This window comes from Centropristis striata, chromosome 19 (genome assembly GCF_030273125.1).
Source record: "Centropristis striata isolate RG_2023a ecotype Rhode Island chromosome 19, C.striata_1.0, whole genome shotgun sequence".
Lineage (NCBI taxonomy): Eukaryota > Metazoa > Chordata > Actinopteri > Perciformes > Serranidae > Centropristis > Centropristis striata.
In genome coordinates, this window is record NC_081535.1 from 9,581,809 (window position 1) to 9,596,255 (window position 14,447).

The 14,447-nt window shown below is 38.9% G+C and overlaps 2 protein-coding genes across 4 annotated transcripts; one reads left to right on the top strand and one right to left on the bottom strand.

Annotated features, from left to right (window-relative positions):
- The first annotated feature begins 3,236 nt into the window (after positions 1–3,236).
- On the top strand, positions 3,237–5,076 carry pgam2 (phosphoglycerate mutase 2 (muscle)). The gene is made up of 3 exons (XM_059358461.1): positions 3,237–3,767; positions 3,895–4,075; positions 4,679–5,076. Exons 1-3 carry the CDS (start codon positions 3,351–3,353, stop codon positions 4,846–4,848), a joined length of 768 nt encoding a protein of 255 aa, XP_059214444.1. The 5' UTR covers positions 3,237–3,350; the 3' UTR covers positions 4,849–5,076.
- A 1,827-nt stretch (positions 5,077–6,903) lies between these two features.
- LOC131992770 (syntaxin-2-like) lies at positions 6,904–14,048 on the bottom strand. 3 transcript variants are annotated; one of them, XM_059358459.1, is made up of 9 exons: positions 14,015–14,048; positions 13,409–13,468; positions 12,546–12,645; positions 11,110–11,184; positions 10,635–10,708; positions 10,328–10,436; positions 9,685–9,758; positions 8,261–8,398; positions 6,904–8,155 (listed from the first exon to the last, which is right to left on the bottom strand). In XM_059358459.1, exons 2-9 carry the CDS (start codon positions 13,457–13,459, stop codon positions 7,961–7,963), a joined length of 816 nt encoding a protein of 271 aa, XP_059214442.1. In that variant the 5' UTR covers positions 13,460–13,468; positions 14,015–14,048; the 3' UTR covers positions 6,904–7,960. The 3 variants fall into 3 exon arrangements, with proteins under 3 accessions (XP_059214442.1, XP_059214441.1, XP_059214440.1); XM_059358458.1 differs by having other exon boundaries at positions 13,840–14,044; XM_059358457.1 differs by having other exon boundaries at positions 13,808–14,044.
- Between the last annotated feature and the right edge of the window lie 399 nt (positions 14,049–14,447).

Genomic DNA, 14,447 nt, shown 5'->3' on the forward strand with positions numbered 1-14,447 from the left:
ACTACAAACATGTACTGTGTGTAGGGCTGGGTGATATATTGATGTATTTTTAAATGTGATATGGAATCAGAACATATTGCATATATCGATATAGTTCAATTTTTATTTTATTTTTTATAAATAAATGCTGCCCTTACTATGGTTTGTCATTTTTAGTTATTTTGTAATGTTCATTATTCTTTTCTCATATAAATATATTTATTTCAGAAAAAGATCGTCCTATTTTATTTCATAGGCTATTTTAATTTAAGATATTTTTTATTTAAATGTGAAGTTTTTGGAGCTTTGATTAAAAAAAAAAAAAAAGAAGATACCCCTGTTATACAGTATTGATGTTCTCTTAAATAAACAGTTTCAATAAAACTACTTGTGACATGTCATATTTGGCTTTGACTGAACATTTGCGACAAAAATATCGGGATATATATCGATATTCAGCCTAAATATATCGGGATATGACTTTTGGTCCATATCGCCCAGCCCTAACTGTGTGTAACATTAACATTATGACTTAACAGCTGCAGTGCTATCAGTTTCAGTGCCTGCTTTCACATTCAGTGCTTACAGCCTATGCAGGTATACAGGAAAAACAGCTGGATACAATGCACCAGAGCCCAGTGTAACATTACACCTTGCTCTCTGTGAGTCCAATTTAATTTACTGATTTAACAATTTAATAGAGTGAGCCCTCACTTATTTCTAGACATCTAATGAATAAAATGTTCTCTCTCCATCTCCCTCTGTTCTCTACCTCTCAGGGTTGCAGCAACCCTTAAATACAATATACGACTCTTTAGCTGCTAGTTGTTTGACTGCAGTGTGTTCAACAGCCACTCTGTAACTTTATCTGTCAGCAGTTTGCTTAGTAGGTTGCGTACAGCTGTATTATCAGCTCTTTTTTTTTTTTTTTTGCTGGTAAATGGGTGCCTTCAGGGGTTGTATGGTAACTGTGCCAAAGAGCCAAAACCTTGCAGCAGAGCTTGATATTATCTCTTCATTATTCCACCATTGAGAACTATAATTTAGTCACTCATCTACAAAAAAAAAACCCACACAGTGGCTTTCCTGCACCATCACCCTTGACAGTAACATAAAACCCCCACATAGCAGATTGGCGTTACGCCTGGAATGCCATTAATATCATATTTTTGGACTATTGTATTTCTCTTTTTTTTCTCAATATGGATGATAATTTGATTGGGAGTGGTAGGAGACACTGACTTTGTCTGACAGCTCTGGCCCTGTGGCTGAGTTTCCAAGCTTCCATCAGCACTTTTATCCCTGTCCGGTAAGTTTGAGTGCTTCAAAACATTATGTTTCATGAAGGATACTGCAGAATATTTGGCTTCGATTATTTGTCTCAGCGGTGTATAATATTTCCAGTAGGGTGTAACAGAAGACATTTCTCAGAATAACTTGAATCATTAGTTGTAATAAAAGTATGCTGTAGTGATACTGAGACAGGGCAGGTTCCTATCACAAGGCAGCACTTTGATCTTTTAGTTTGCAGTCAACCCCATTCTTCTGCAGAATATACAGCTTCAATTATGTAAATCATGGGGTATATGTACATCTAACAGTGTCTTACTAACATTGAACTCCTTTGGGATAACAAGCCAAGCTTCTAAGTCTTACTCATAGACTTGTATGGCTAAAACAATGTGACACGTTGCATGTAGAAATATGTAAATGATACTAGAGCAACCTCTAGAGGTGATGGACAGTAATAACACTAAAAATTCCTCTGCCTGTTTATTATACACACTTTAGACACTTGATGATTTGCCAATACATTATGCTTTTCAGGTCAAACCAGGTTGAGCTGAAATGAGTCAGGAGAGACACTACAGGGGAAAAAAACACTTCATACAGTGGTAAACTTTGAGATTTTCAGCTATTTAACACACCCAAGATCTACTTTGAGTGTTCATTTTACCGCACTATGTCTCTTTTCTGTAGATTTTTCCTACATTTACCAAAAGTTAGCATTAGATAATTCCCTATTTGCATATTTAACATAGACATTTAGGAAACTTACAATGATAAATGTCTCAATGTAAGTCATCATTCAGAAAGTTAGTTCCATGTGGATATCTATTTTTTTTACTCTATATTTATTCCAAAAAACAGCACAAACTGTTGTTTTATATGTCTGTTGACAGTATTTTCTGATTTATGGTGTGATGCAAAGAGATATCCAAAATGATCTCTGTAAAAACTCAAGACTCAAATATGTCAACAAAATGAGCAATAATTTAGAACCTGGCTTTTATCCGTTGTTCAGATATCTGTTCTTGAAATGTATGCAAATTAGCATATATTTAATAAGATAATTTGTATATTGAAACCGAACATTTCAGAAAACTTGTAATACCAAAGAATGAGAGCGTGAATGGTTGTCTGTCTCTGTGTTTCAGCCCTGCGATAGTCTGGCATGAATGCATGAATGTAATATAAAAAATGAATTGCCACAATGTAAATAATCAACTGGGGAAGTTTAATGGTTATATCTTTTAGTTAAAGTGTTTATCTAATTCACTTGTGGCTTCCCTTAAATTAAATTTTTTCTCTTCTAACTGACAAACCTTTGTACACTCGTTTACGGCTTTTGCTGCTTCCACATCTTTAGCCTGTCCTTTATTTTCATGTCCATTAAGTTATTATCTGTAGTTGCTGAGTAGTAAAAGGAGTGGCAGTCCGTTAGTTGCATCATTTTAATTGCTGGCATTGGCAGCTACATGTACAGTATGAGAAAGCACATGAGTGTGCACTCTGTATGCAGCTGTTCATTCAGCTGTGTTTTGGCAACACGTTGCTCATGGATTTCCCCTGACCAGTGTTGAAACTGAATGGACCTGTATGAGCCTCACTGGCATTGTTATACACACAACAAATGCCCTGTGAACTTATCTTTACTAAACATATGACCTCTTCACAGTGTAATGAGCTGCAGTTTCTCTCTCAGTAATGAAACTGTTCATCTCAGAGTGAGGCAACCCCAACTCTGATCTTTAAACTTTTGTTCCACAGATCTCAGTTTAAAAGTCATGTTGCTATTTTGGCTTAATGTTTGACCTCTGGCCTTCCCAGCCGCCACATGTCCCACCAGCCACGCAGAGGTCTGCTCCTATTGGCTGGGCATGTGTGTCCATCAGAGCATGAATGCCTCTCACAGGTGGAAAGTAAAGGAGGCCTGTCTGCTATGCACTGTCACCATCCAGGCTGCTATAAAAAGAGTGTGGTATGCTGTTCGAGCTCACTGTTGGTCAGACAGTGTGTGTGTACGCACAATTTAGAAGGGCTGAGGAACCTGTGTAGTTTAAGTTAAACTAAGCAGACACACTGTAAACATGGCTGCCGTCCATCGTTTGGTTATTGTCCGCCACGGTGAGAGCGCCTGGAACCAGGAGAACCGCTTCTGCGGCTGGTTCGATGCTGACCTCAGTGAGAAGGGTTTGGAGGAGGCCAAGCGTGGAGCCTTGGCTATCAAGGAGGCAGGCATGAAGTTCGACGTGTGCTACACCTCCGTGCTGAAACGCGCCGTCAAGACCCTGTGGACCATCATGGAAGGCACAGACCAGATGTGGCTGCCCGTGATCCGTACCTGGCGTCTGAATGAGCGTCACTACGGAGGCCTCACTGGCCTCAACAAGGCCGAGACGGCTGAGAAGCACGGTGAGGAGCAGGTGAAGATCTGGCGCCGTTCCTTTGACATCCCACCCCCACCCATGGACAAGGACCACGCATACAACAAAATCATCAGTGAGGTGAGAAAAGACTCATTTAGAATATTGTTGTTCTCACTAATCAGAGAAATATTAAAGAAGCAGCAACTGGCATGGATTCATTTTAAAGTGCTCCAAAGTTATGTAACTTCTGTCTTACTACCTGCAGTCCCGGCGCTACAAGAACCTGAAGCCCGGTGAGCTCCCCACATGTGAGTCACTGAAGGACACCATCGCCCGCGCCCTGCCTTTCTGGAATGACGTCATCGCCCCTGAAATCAAGGCGGGAAAGAACGTTATCATCGCTGCCCACGGAAACAGCCTCCGTGGCATCGTCAAGCACTTAGAGGGTGAGCATTACAGTCTGTAGGTGGACAGAGTGTAAAAAAAAGGAAGAAAGTTCTGCAAGGAGTGCTGACATTAAATCTAACACAACAAAATGACAAATTAAACAAATGCTGTGGTTTGAAAATAGCTTGCATTGCATTTGCATACAAGGCCAAGGCATAAATAATCACAGACGCACACACACACACACACACACACACACAGTTGTGGATTACTGAGCATAAAAATAGCATGCAGGGCCTCAGCTCAGGGACAGGAGAGAGAGAGAGTCATGAGTGTGGTTCCCGTTACAGTCACGACCTTTATGTAGAAAGGTTGTACTTTTTCAAGGAGTGGCCAGACATAGATAAGGGTCATACAGCCTAAAGGGCAATAGTAAATGTCAGATAGGGATGGTAGGTGTTAAGGAAGTAGATCAAGTTTCTTAGATTATAAATTATAGATTGCTGTGGTCAAAATAAATAAAAATACAATCGTATAAAGACATTTATTATGTAAGACCACTGTCCTTCCTGTCTGCCCAGCTGGGCTCCAGACAGCCTTTTATTGTATCGGTTACACTCCCTGTTCTGTCTGCTGATCTGCCTGTCTGGTTTATCTTCCAGGTATGTCTGATGCAGCCATCATGGAGCTGAACCTGCCCACAGGAATCCCAATTGTGTACGAGCTGGACGCAAACCTGAAGCCAGTGAAGCCAATGGCTTTCCTCGGTGATGAGGAAACCGTAAAGAAGGCCATGGAGGCCGTGGCCGCTCAGGGCAAAGCTAAGAAGTAAGCGCGCTCTGGAGGCTCTGTGAAAAACACCAAAGACTGTTCCCCCTTTGTCCTTCAACCTTTCCTCCCAGGCATTTGTCCATCCTTGTAGTCCATTCCAACTGGGGAAATGTTTAATGGTTCTTTTGGAGATGGGCCATTTGCAGCACATTAGCCCTGTTTGTTTCAATGACAGACAGAGAGATGACCTGTCAATCAAAGAAGACAGCCCGGCCACGCAGTTTATGCAGCCACACATCACTCAGCCCTTTTAAATTGTGGTCTAGCCCTATGCCGAGGGCCTCACCACCCTGGCACAACCAATAAAGAAACCATGTTTTTATGTAGGCCCGTGTCTGTTTAATTTTCTCCTTATTTTTCATCATGTTATTTTCCCCTTTTTTGTTTCTTCAAATTACATTGTCATCCTCATCTATTATTCCGCTTCAGTTTCCCATTTGGAAATCAGTGGTTTCAGCAGAGTGCAAAGGTGCTGTGAAATCTTATACAGGAGGCAGAGAGGAGGAGGGGAAGAGAGAGAGAAACAGTCTGAGAGATGAGTCAATGGGTTCATTCTGGCTGCAGTCCCATGATGCAGCTTGTCTGAGTTTTTGGCTATCCTCCCCTACAGTCAGATAACACCGAGGCCCACACAGGCAAACAATCATTTCAAGCAATTATTATCACACACAACCAACAGACTGGTGACTCATTTAAAGCCAACGTGAATAATTTAGCCCTCAGAGACCCATATAGACACAATTTTGTCTTTTTTTAGGAGGGGACAGGATATCAGTAGAAGTGGTATAGATTATCTGAAAGCTGGGTACCGCAAGATTAGTCTGAGATGCAGTTCAGCCCTGAGTGTCCAGTTTTGCTCATCATAAATCTGATATAAGCGTTGTGTTTTGTTAATGTTAAAAGTTTAGGGTGTAAAGGGGCTTGGCACATTATGGTGGAATTATAATGATGGCTATTTATATGCAGCAATTTTGGAGTTGATAAAATCAATGATTGATATTGCCTAAATGGTCAAAATCCCACCAAAATAGCAAGACCTTGAGATCAACAATACAAAACACATGCTGCATCATGGTATCAAAAACTTCCATTTTTTGGCGATGTGTTCTGGAAATTGCTCAGAAACCCCCTTATTACCAATATACCTAGAAAAGCCATATATCTGCTGAATGCCCTAGGTATTTAGTTTGTACTTACATTTTCATTCAGGGGGTAAAGTCAAGGGACCCCTTTGAAAATGGCCATGCCAGTTTTTCTCTCGACAAAATGTGTATTAGAATAATATTTATCCCATTTCCAGATAAGCTGGCATGACGTGGTTGGAATCATGTCTGCACTCTAGTTTAAAAAGCTGCAAGAACCTCTTATAAACAGCAATGTTCGCCAGGATTGACAACCATCTTGAGGGTCTCAGAGCTTTAAGAGCTGATATCTTGCCATTTTCCATGGTTTTCTTGATAATGACTTTGGTTATTATCAATGATTTGATAATGATTTTGTTTATGATCAAGAAAACCATGGGAAATGTCTAGATATCAACTCTTAAACTCTTATGAGGTATTTTGTTATCATTATATTTGTCCAAACAGATGTACCTTTAGTTGTACCAGGCAAGAAAATTGAAAGAAAACAATGGTCTAATATTTTTTTCCATGACTGTAGGCTACTGTACTGTGCTTCAATAGTGATTACCTTCTTTCCATGGTGAAACATTTCTGCCCTGTTAGGAGTGGTCTCTGGAAGATAAGGCATCCATCTACAGTAAAGGACAGAAAAAGGATCACTGAATGGGTTAATGAATATGAAAATTATACAAATCATATAATATGACCTATGAACCCCATTGACATTTTGGACTGATGTTACAGAGCACACTTCACCACCGCTATCAAACCATTGAATGAGGAAAAAAAGAAAGCTGCTCTTTTGGCTTTAAAAGAGCCCTTTAATTTGTCACCCATTTTTTGTACATCTCACATAACTAATTCCAGTATGTATCGTCATGTCAATCTTTTCCCCTCACTCATTCATGTTACAATAAAGCACCAGCAACAGATTATGTAGAAGCTTTCATCACAAAGGTTTATTTTAGGATTGGCATGGTCTGACAGTTTATCCTAATACATTACAGACATTTCATGTATAAAGTATAAAATACACAACATTACATCGCATTAGTAAAACACAGTATAAAGGCACAAGACTTCAGCAGGATTGCAGAGAGGAGGAAAGGGAGATGGTCCTGGTTCAGAGTTCTAAGTAATGTTGCTGTGCCACCTACTGGCCATTGAGGGGAACAGCAGCTACCTGAGTGAGTGAATAAGTGAGTAGTACAGGTGCATATCAATACATTAGTATATGATGGAAAAATCCATTTCCAGTAGTTCAAGTCAAAAAGCCCCATCAAGTATTGAGTCATATAGGTGGACATACTTTTCAGAGGCCAACATTTCCATATTAAACATTCTTAAAATTGGTCTTCTGTAATATTAACATTTATAATCATTATAATTAGAATAAATTAAATTAATTAAGGCATGAAATGTTTCATTCTGTGTGTAATGGATCTATATGTGTTATTTCCACTTTTTGAATTGAATTACTGACATGAATAAACTTTCCTATGATATTCTAATTTATGGAGATGCACCTGTAAGTCAGTGCATATGGTGTGCATCTTAATAGCAGGATAGTGTGTTATATTATGTGTAATATTGTTGGAAACTGAACAATGTTGCCAAATCTGAAACCTAAACTCTCAGGGTTGGGAGTCTGAATACAGTGATTAACAGTCAAGTTAAACGTTGTGTTTTTTTGAGGCTGTATGCTGCATTTGTCCTTTTGACAGTCTGCAGGTACCCCTAGAATCTGCTTCCAGGACTGTATCTTATCACTTTCATTTGAAGGGTCATTATTATTTCAGTTCAAATTTACTAAGTTAAAAATAACAGCCCCCTCATTATCCTTTGGAAGCCGTTTGAAGCTGAAGACAGGCAGTGTACCATGAATCAGATGAGCGTGGTACAGTGCTCCAGCGAGCGCAGGCTTTGATGTTGATCAGGATGTTTGGTGCAGTCGATGTTCAAACAGGTTCAGGAGCTCAGTCATGGTTTTTAGTCTGAGGTGTTTTGATCAGTAGCAGTTTTGGCAGTGGTTTTCCTCCTGAAAGATTTGAAGAAGCTTGGCATAGACGCTACCTTGTATGGGTTTTTCTTGTACGTGACTGCCTTATAGGTTTCAGCCTTGGATGCGTCTACGTATTCTGCTGCGCTCGTCACATTCTTTTCGATGTTGTTGATCAAGTCCCCCTTGAGACGAAGAACACAATTAACACCAGTCAGGTTGTGGGTCCCTTGAAATCAGAATATTTCCTTATTTGTCATTATCATTTCCAAATGAGGCAGCCATTTTACCTGAATCTCCAACAGCATGGCAGTGTCAGCAAATATCTCGTGCAGCTCTTTGATGCTGGACTCCAGGCAGATGATGTCCTGATGCCGAGATTCAATCTCACTCAGAGCCCGGCTTGAGATTCGAGCATTTGAGTTGATCTGCGAAAGAAAAAGTGCAGTTGTTTTTATTATCGTCATCTAAGCTTCACTTTACATTTTTCTTATTTTATTCTTTTTAATAGAATTTTTAAAGACAAGGTTACAAACCAAACCCGATAAACAAACAATTAACAGATAGTAGTGCTACAAGACTGGTTCATATAGTAAAATACAGTGACATCAATTATGAAGCAAACAGGGCACTGTCCCTGTGCAGCAGCCCGCATCACTGGTGAAAGGTTAGGAATCCGGCTTGTAACCGGAGGGGTGCTTGTTCAAATTCGAGGACTGGAGTGCCCTTCAGCAAGGCACCTATCCCCCCTGCACAGCTCCCCAGGCGCAGTAATATGCCGCCCACTGCTCCTTGCATGGTGTGTTCACTTGTGTGTAAAAAAGGATGGGTTAACCGCAGAGGTTGAATTGCCCCTTTGTGGGATTAATAAAGTAATTATTCTTAAGCTTATGCCAAAAAATATGAGTCCTTTTATTGATGCAAAGGAGGGTCATCAGCAAGCCACTTCACCATTATACCTTTGCTGGCTAGCATTAAAAGCGACTGAAACACATCTTCATTATTTTTTAAAAGAAACCATAGACTGTCTAAAAATAATGGACGTGGTAACCGTGACATCACCCGTTTATATATATAAACTTTATTGAGACAGTGCCGTGGATACGCATTGTTCTGCTTCTCTTCTGATGACGGCTCGCCTTGTTGGCCACCTGTCAATCAATTGTAGCCACGCCCTAAATCATATGATTCTTTATCTTCTATTTTCTTCTAAATGGGGCCAATATTTACACTATTAAGATCAAATTGTCTTGAAGATTTTTTACTAGCGATTGAGACCATAGTGTTGTCCTAAAAAAATTCTGAGGTAATCAAGTGAGAAGTTTTTTAATTTTGTATTGAAATTATTGGACCGAAAAAACTTCTGCAGCCGCTGTCAGCGCCCCCTTTTGGAATTTCTGGTAGAATGCAGCTTAAGGCACTTCCTGGTTTTCCTCAATGCTCAGACCCAGAGGTTTCCGCCCGTAAGAAACTGGGACCTTCAAAAGCAGACAGAAAAGTGGGTCTACTGACACCTGCTGACCTATTGCTGTACTGACACCTGTGCATACTGCCTTCCAAAACATTTGAATAATTTTGTATTCCCACAAACAATGCACATTACATTTTAACTGCATATCTAGGTGATCGGTGGCAACAACAACAAAACTATAGTCTGTAATTCTCACTAGTATAGTGATTTTTGTGGCCCAGTAGTGAGGGAAATTCCACTTACGCCAGATATAAAGATGGAAAGATTGTCATGGTGCAGCATCTCCTCCAACTCTTCATCTGTTGTCACTTTATCCACTGAAACAGCGACAATAGCGATAACTCCGGTTGTACAGGTTAGTTAAACAGGCTGCCATTACAAAAAAACACCCTTTTAAAACAAAAGTGAGCAGGCTTAAATCTTAAAGGACCTATCATAAAATAGACGTGCAATAATAATTTGTGTTGTGTCTTCATAAATAAGAGAACAGGACATGTGTGTTTCTGAATGTTCACCACTAGATGGCGTAGTTACACCTCTACTCTTCTCAACTGCTTTGCTTCTTCATCCAATTTAAATCAAATGAGTATAATGTAGATTTAAACCACAGCTTGTGCATAATCTAAAGGGAAAAGGTAGCTTGGTAGATCATTAAAATTTAATGCTGAGCCTCTTTGTCATAGTAATGAAGTAACTGCGAGGAAGAAATAATATTACCACTCTTACATCATACCATCTCTGACTATCAGAGGAGCGATTAGTATTGAATCACTCGCAATAACTGTGCTGGCATGATAAGATCCTGATGTATGATAGGAAGCCATTTACACTAAACACAGATGGGGGACGAACAAGGTTTTGGTTCCATTTATTTTTGGCAACTTACCAATCTCCAGCTGTCTCTGAATTTGTGCTTTGCATTTGTCTCTGAAGGAGATTTGCGCCTTATGGTACCCTCTCATGACTTCAGCAAAGCACCGAGTCAGGTGTGAGTGCTGGTAAAAAGGCAGTCAACAGAAATTTAAATCAGGTTATTGAATAAGAAATGAAAATGAACTCATATAAAGTCGGCGCACAGACCGCTGTCAGAGAGGATTTTGTCAGAGGCATAAAGACTGAGGCCTCTTTGTAATAAACTCAGAGCTGATCTTTATGCACTTGGGTTATTACAGGGAATAAAAGCACTACCAGACCTGGTTCTTCTGAATACGCTGAATTACTGAGGGCCTTTTACTGCTCTCATCTGCAGGCAAGTTCTTCTGCATTGCTGAAAATCACACAAGACATATCTAATATGAAAACAAACACAGATCAATTTTTTAAACACTACTCACAATATATATTGCATATAATCAGGGTTTTGTCAACATTTAATGATCAGTAGAGTGGAGTACAGCAACCTTCCTTTTCAACCAATTTGCAAGTCAAATGCCATGTTATGGACAATGCAGGTCCAGAATTTGAGGATGTGTGATGTGCTGCACAGTTCCTCCTCATTGTCTCAAACTATGATGGTACATAGTCACATGTCATAAATAACTTTGCATGCTGAAAAACTGCACCATTTATCACACCCCAAAGGCAAATCATCAACTGTACAAAACATGTTAAAAAAAAAAGAAAAGAAAGAAAGAAACTTATCATAAAGAAAGTATCTTATATACTTACATTTTAACTTGGCCCGGACTAAGTTGGCATTCTTCTTGGTCTCTTTGTTCAGCAGCTCCAGCTCTTTTTTCCCCCCTAGTAACAACATACAGTATCAATATATTAATACAAGTCAAGTAATGTACAACCTCAAGATGTACGTCAAAGATTATACCTATCAACAATGTTTGAGTTTCATATGTATTATGCATGTCTGATTAATATTCTCATAATTCGTCATCATATATTTTTACTTCAAAAGATTTCAGACTGCCTTATTAAGGTATAATTTAGCTTATAAAACCCAATCATTATTTTCCAATAACATGCGGTGTGTGGTGGGCACCAGCAGCCACATGTTGAATTGCCCAAATATAAAGTGGTTTGTATAACATCTATTTTAAATGTTTTATGCCATCCATTTCTACAGTCATGGAAAAAGTATTAGACCACCCTTGTTTTTTTCAGTCTCTTGTTCATTTTAATGCCTGGCACAACTAAAGGTGCATTTGTTTGGACAAATATATTGATAACAAAAATAGCTCATTAAGAGCTGATATTTAACCATTTTCCATGGTTTTCTTGATAATGCTTTTGGTTATTATCAAGAAAACCATTGAAAATGGTTAGATATCAGCTCTTAAATTAAACTCTGAATGAACAAGAAATTAAAGAAAACAAGGGTGGTCTAATCATTTTTTCCCCATGACTGTATTTCCATATACAGGCGCATCTCAATACATTAGAATAACATGGAAAAGTCCATTTCCAGTAGTTCAAATCAAAAAGCCCCAACCAAGTATTGTGTGCAAAAACTCTAGGGGTGTCAAACTGCCAAATTTGGCCCGCAGTGTAATTTTATTTGGCCTGCGAGGGAATACCAAATTATTATATTATTATTGTACTACTAAAGCTGACCCACCGGTAAAAGGTTTATTTGATTAATGTTGGCCCGCGATTTTATTCAAGTTTTAAATTTTGGCCCCCCTGTGTATTTGAGTTTGACACCCCTGATATAGATGGACATACTTTTCAGAAGCCAACATTTCCATATTAAACATACTGTTTTTAAAAATTGGACTTTTGTAATTATTCAATTTTTTTGAGAGACTGAATTTTAGGTCTTATTAAATGTAAGCCATAATGATTATAATTAGAAGAAATTAAATAAATGAAGACATGAAATGTTTCATGTGTAATGGATCTATTAATGTGTTATTTCCACTTGTTGAATTGAATTACTGACATTAACGTTTTATGATATTCTAATTTATTGAAATGCACTTGTAATACCTGTTACCCCCTCTACAAACAGACACAGGTGTGTTTGTCAAAGGCTGAAAACACGTTTTGTTTGTCTTTTCAATGCTGTGTGCCCTGAAGGAGGAGACAGATCTCTGAGAGCATCAGCACAACGGAAAAAGGCATCAAGTTTCTGATGGTGGTTCTCTACGTACTCTTGTCTTGATTTGGATTGGAGAGGATGGCGCCATGTCTTCTCTCCACCTCTTCTGCTTGACAGGAGATTTTTTCAATGAGGCTTCTCACCTCCCCCACCTACACACAAACAAATCGTCACACTGTTAAAATAATCGCCAAAGTAATTTTTTGTCAAAATTGTTTTTTTTTGCCTAAATCATCTCCTCATGACACCGGCCACCTATGGTAAAATCACCTACATCCTCAGTTGATCAGATCATGTGATTTTACCCCTTTAAGATAATGACCTATGTCAAGTGTGTGACTTAAGATTTATTATGCCTAAATCAAAATAAAATGTGACTTAGGCAATTTTTTTGAACATGCATTTGTGACTTAAGCAAGATATGGTAACACTTTATTTTGAAGGTGTCTACATAAGAGTGACATGAGCGTGTCATAAACATGACATGGGATGTGTCATGAACATTAATGACACTTAGAAGTAACACTCACGCTCATGATACTTGTCATGTCATGTTTCTGACAGGCTTGTGTGACTCTTATGTAGACACCTTCAAAATAAAGTGTTACCATATCTTGCTTAAGTCACAAAGGCATGTTCAAAAAAATTGCCTAAGTCATTTATTTCTCTTAAGTTACATAATTTACACACAGTGTTATTACTATGGCAATAGCCATCCTTTGTTGCATCGTTTTTGAGTGAAATGATCAATAAATGTCATATGTTACACTTTTGGTGAAGTTTTTTGTGTTTCTTGCAAAACTTGAAAAAAAAAATGAGTTAGGCGATTATTTTAGCAGGGTGACGAAACACAAACACTTAAATTAAGCTACAGAACATGAAGAGACATAAACAGACACGCTGTGTGGAGCTCACCGTTGTGAAAAACTCCTCCATGTTGACTGTGCTCTCTGCTGTAGCTGTCATATCATCCTGCTGCAGTTCAAAAAGAAGAAAATAGCGTTAGGCTCCTTAAAAACCGCCCACCTGTTGCTCCACATAGACAGTCACTTAAACACTCGTAGAACCTGCTGCGCTTATATGGACTGGCTAAAACTGAAAAAGAAATAAAAATCCGCTTTAGTTCGCTGCTGTCATAAACAACCCCAGCTGGATGCATTAGCCGTTTTTCTGCTCAGACGAAGTCAAATAACTTCTCAAACCTCTCGCTTTAAAGATTTACATTTACCCCACGCTGCCATGACAACAAAGAACAGCAAGGTATTATCAATATTTCTATTATTTTCGGTATTTACGATAAGGCTCGACCTCTACCTGCCGTGTTTCCTCCCGTGAGCTGAGCGCACCTGTATGATAATGAGCGCGCACACGCAGGCTCGTAACAGTCAGAAGTCACAAACAAAGAACCGGTCACCACCTGTGTGTTCAAGCTAAAGCTACACGGAGCAGCTACAACTGAAACAGCTTTAGAAACTGAACTGCTGAGGTGTTGCTGTGCTAAAAATAAAAATAAAAAGTTACTGTAGATGTGTAGGTTGGTCGAGTAGGCGATGTGAGTTGAATGGTGCAGCTTAACGTAACCCAAGGTGAGGTTGGTAACGCCCACCTTCACACTGCGACCAATCACAGCTTCCCTCATGAGGGTCTATGTTAACCCTTTGATGCACAACATGGGCATGAGTCTCAAACTCAGATTACATGGGGGCCGCTGGAGGCAGTTTCAAAATGACCAAAAAAAGACACAAGATCACTAAAAAAAGACACAAAATGACCAAAATAAGACACAAAATTGCAACAAAAAAGACACAAAATGACAATAAAAAACTAAATTACTTAAAAAAGACACAAAAAGACACACAATTATTTTAAAAAGACACAAAATTACTAAAAAAAAAGACACAATTATTTTAAAAAGACACAAAATTACCATAAAAAAGACACTATATGACAATAA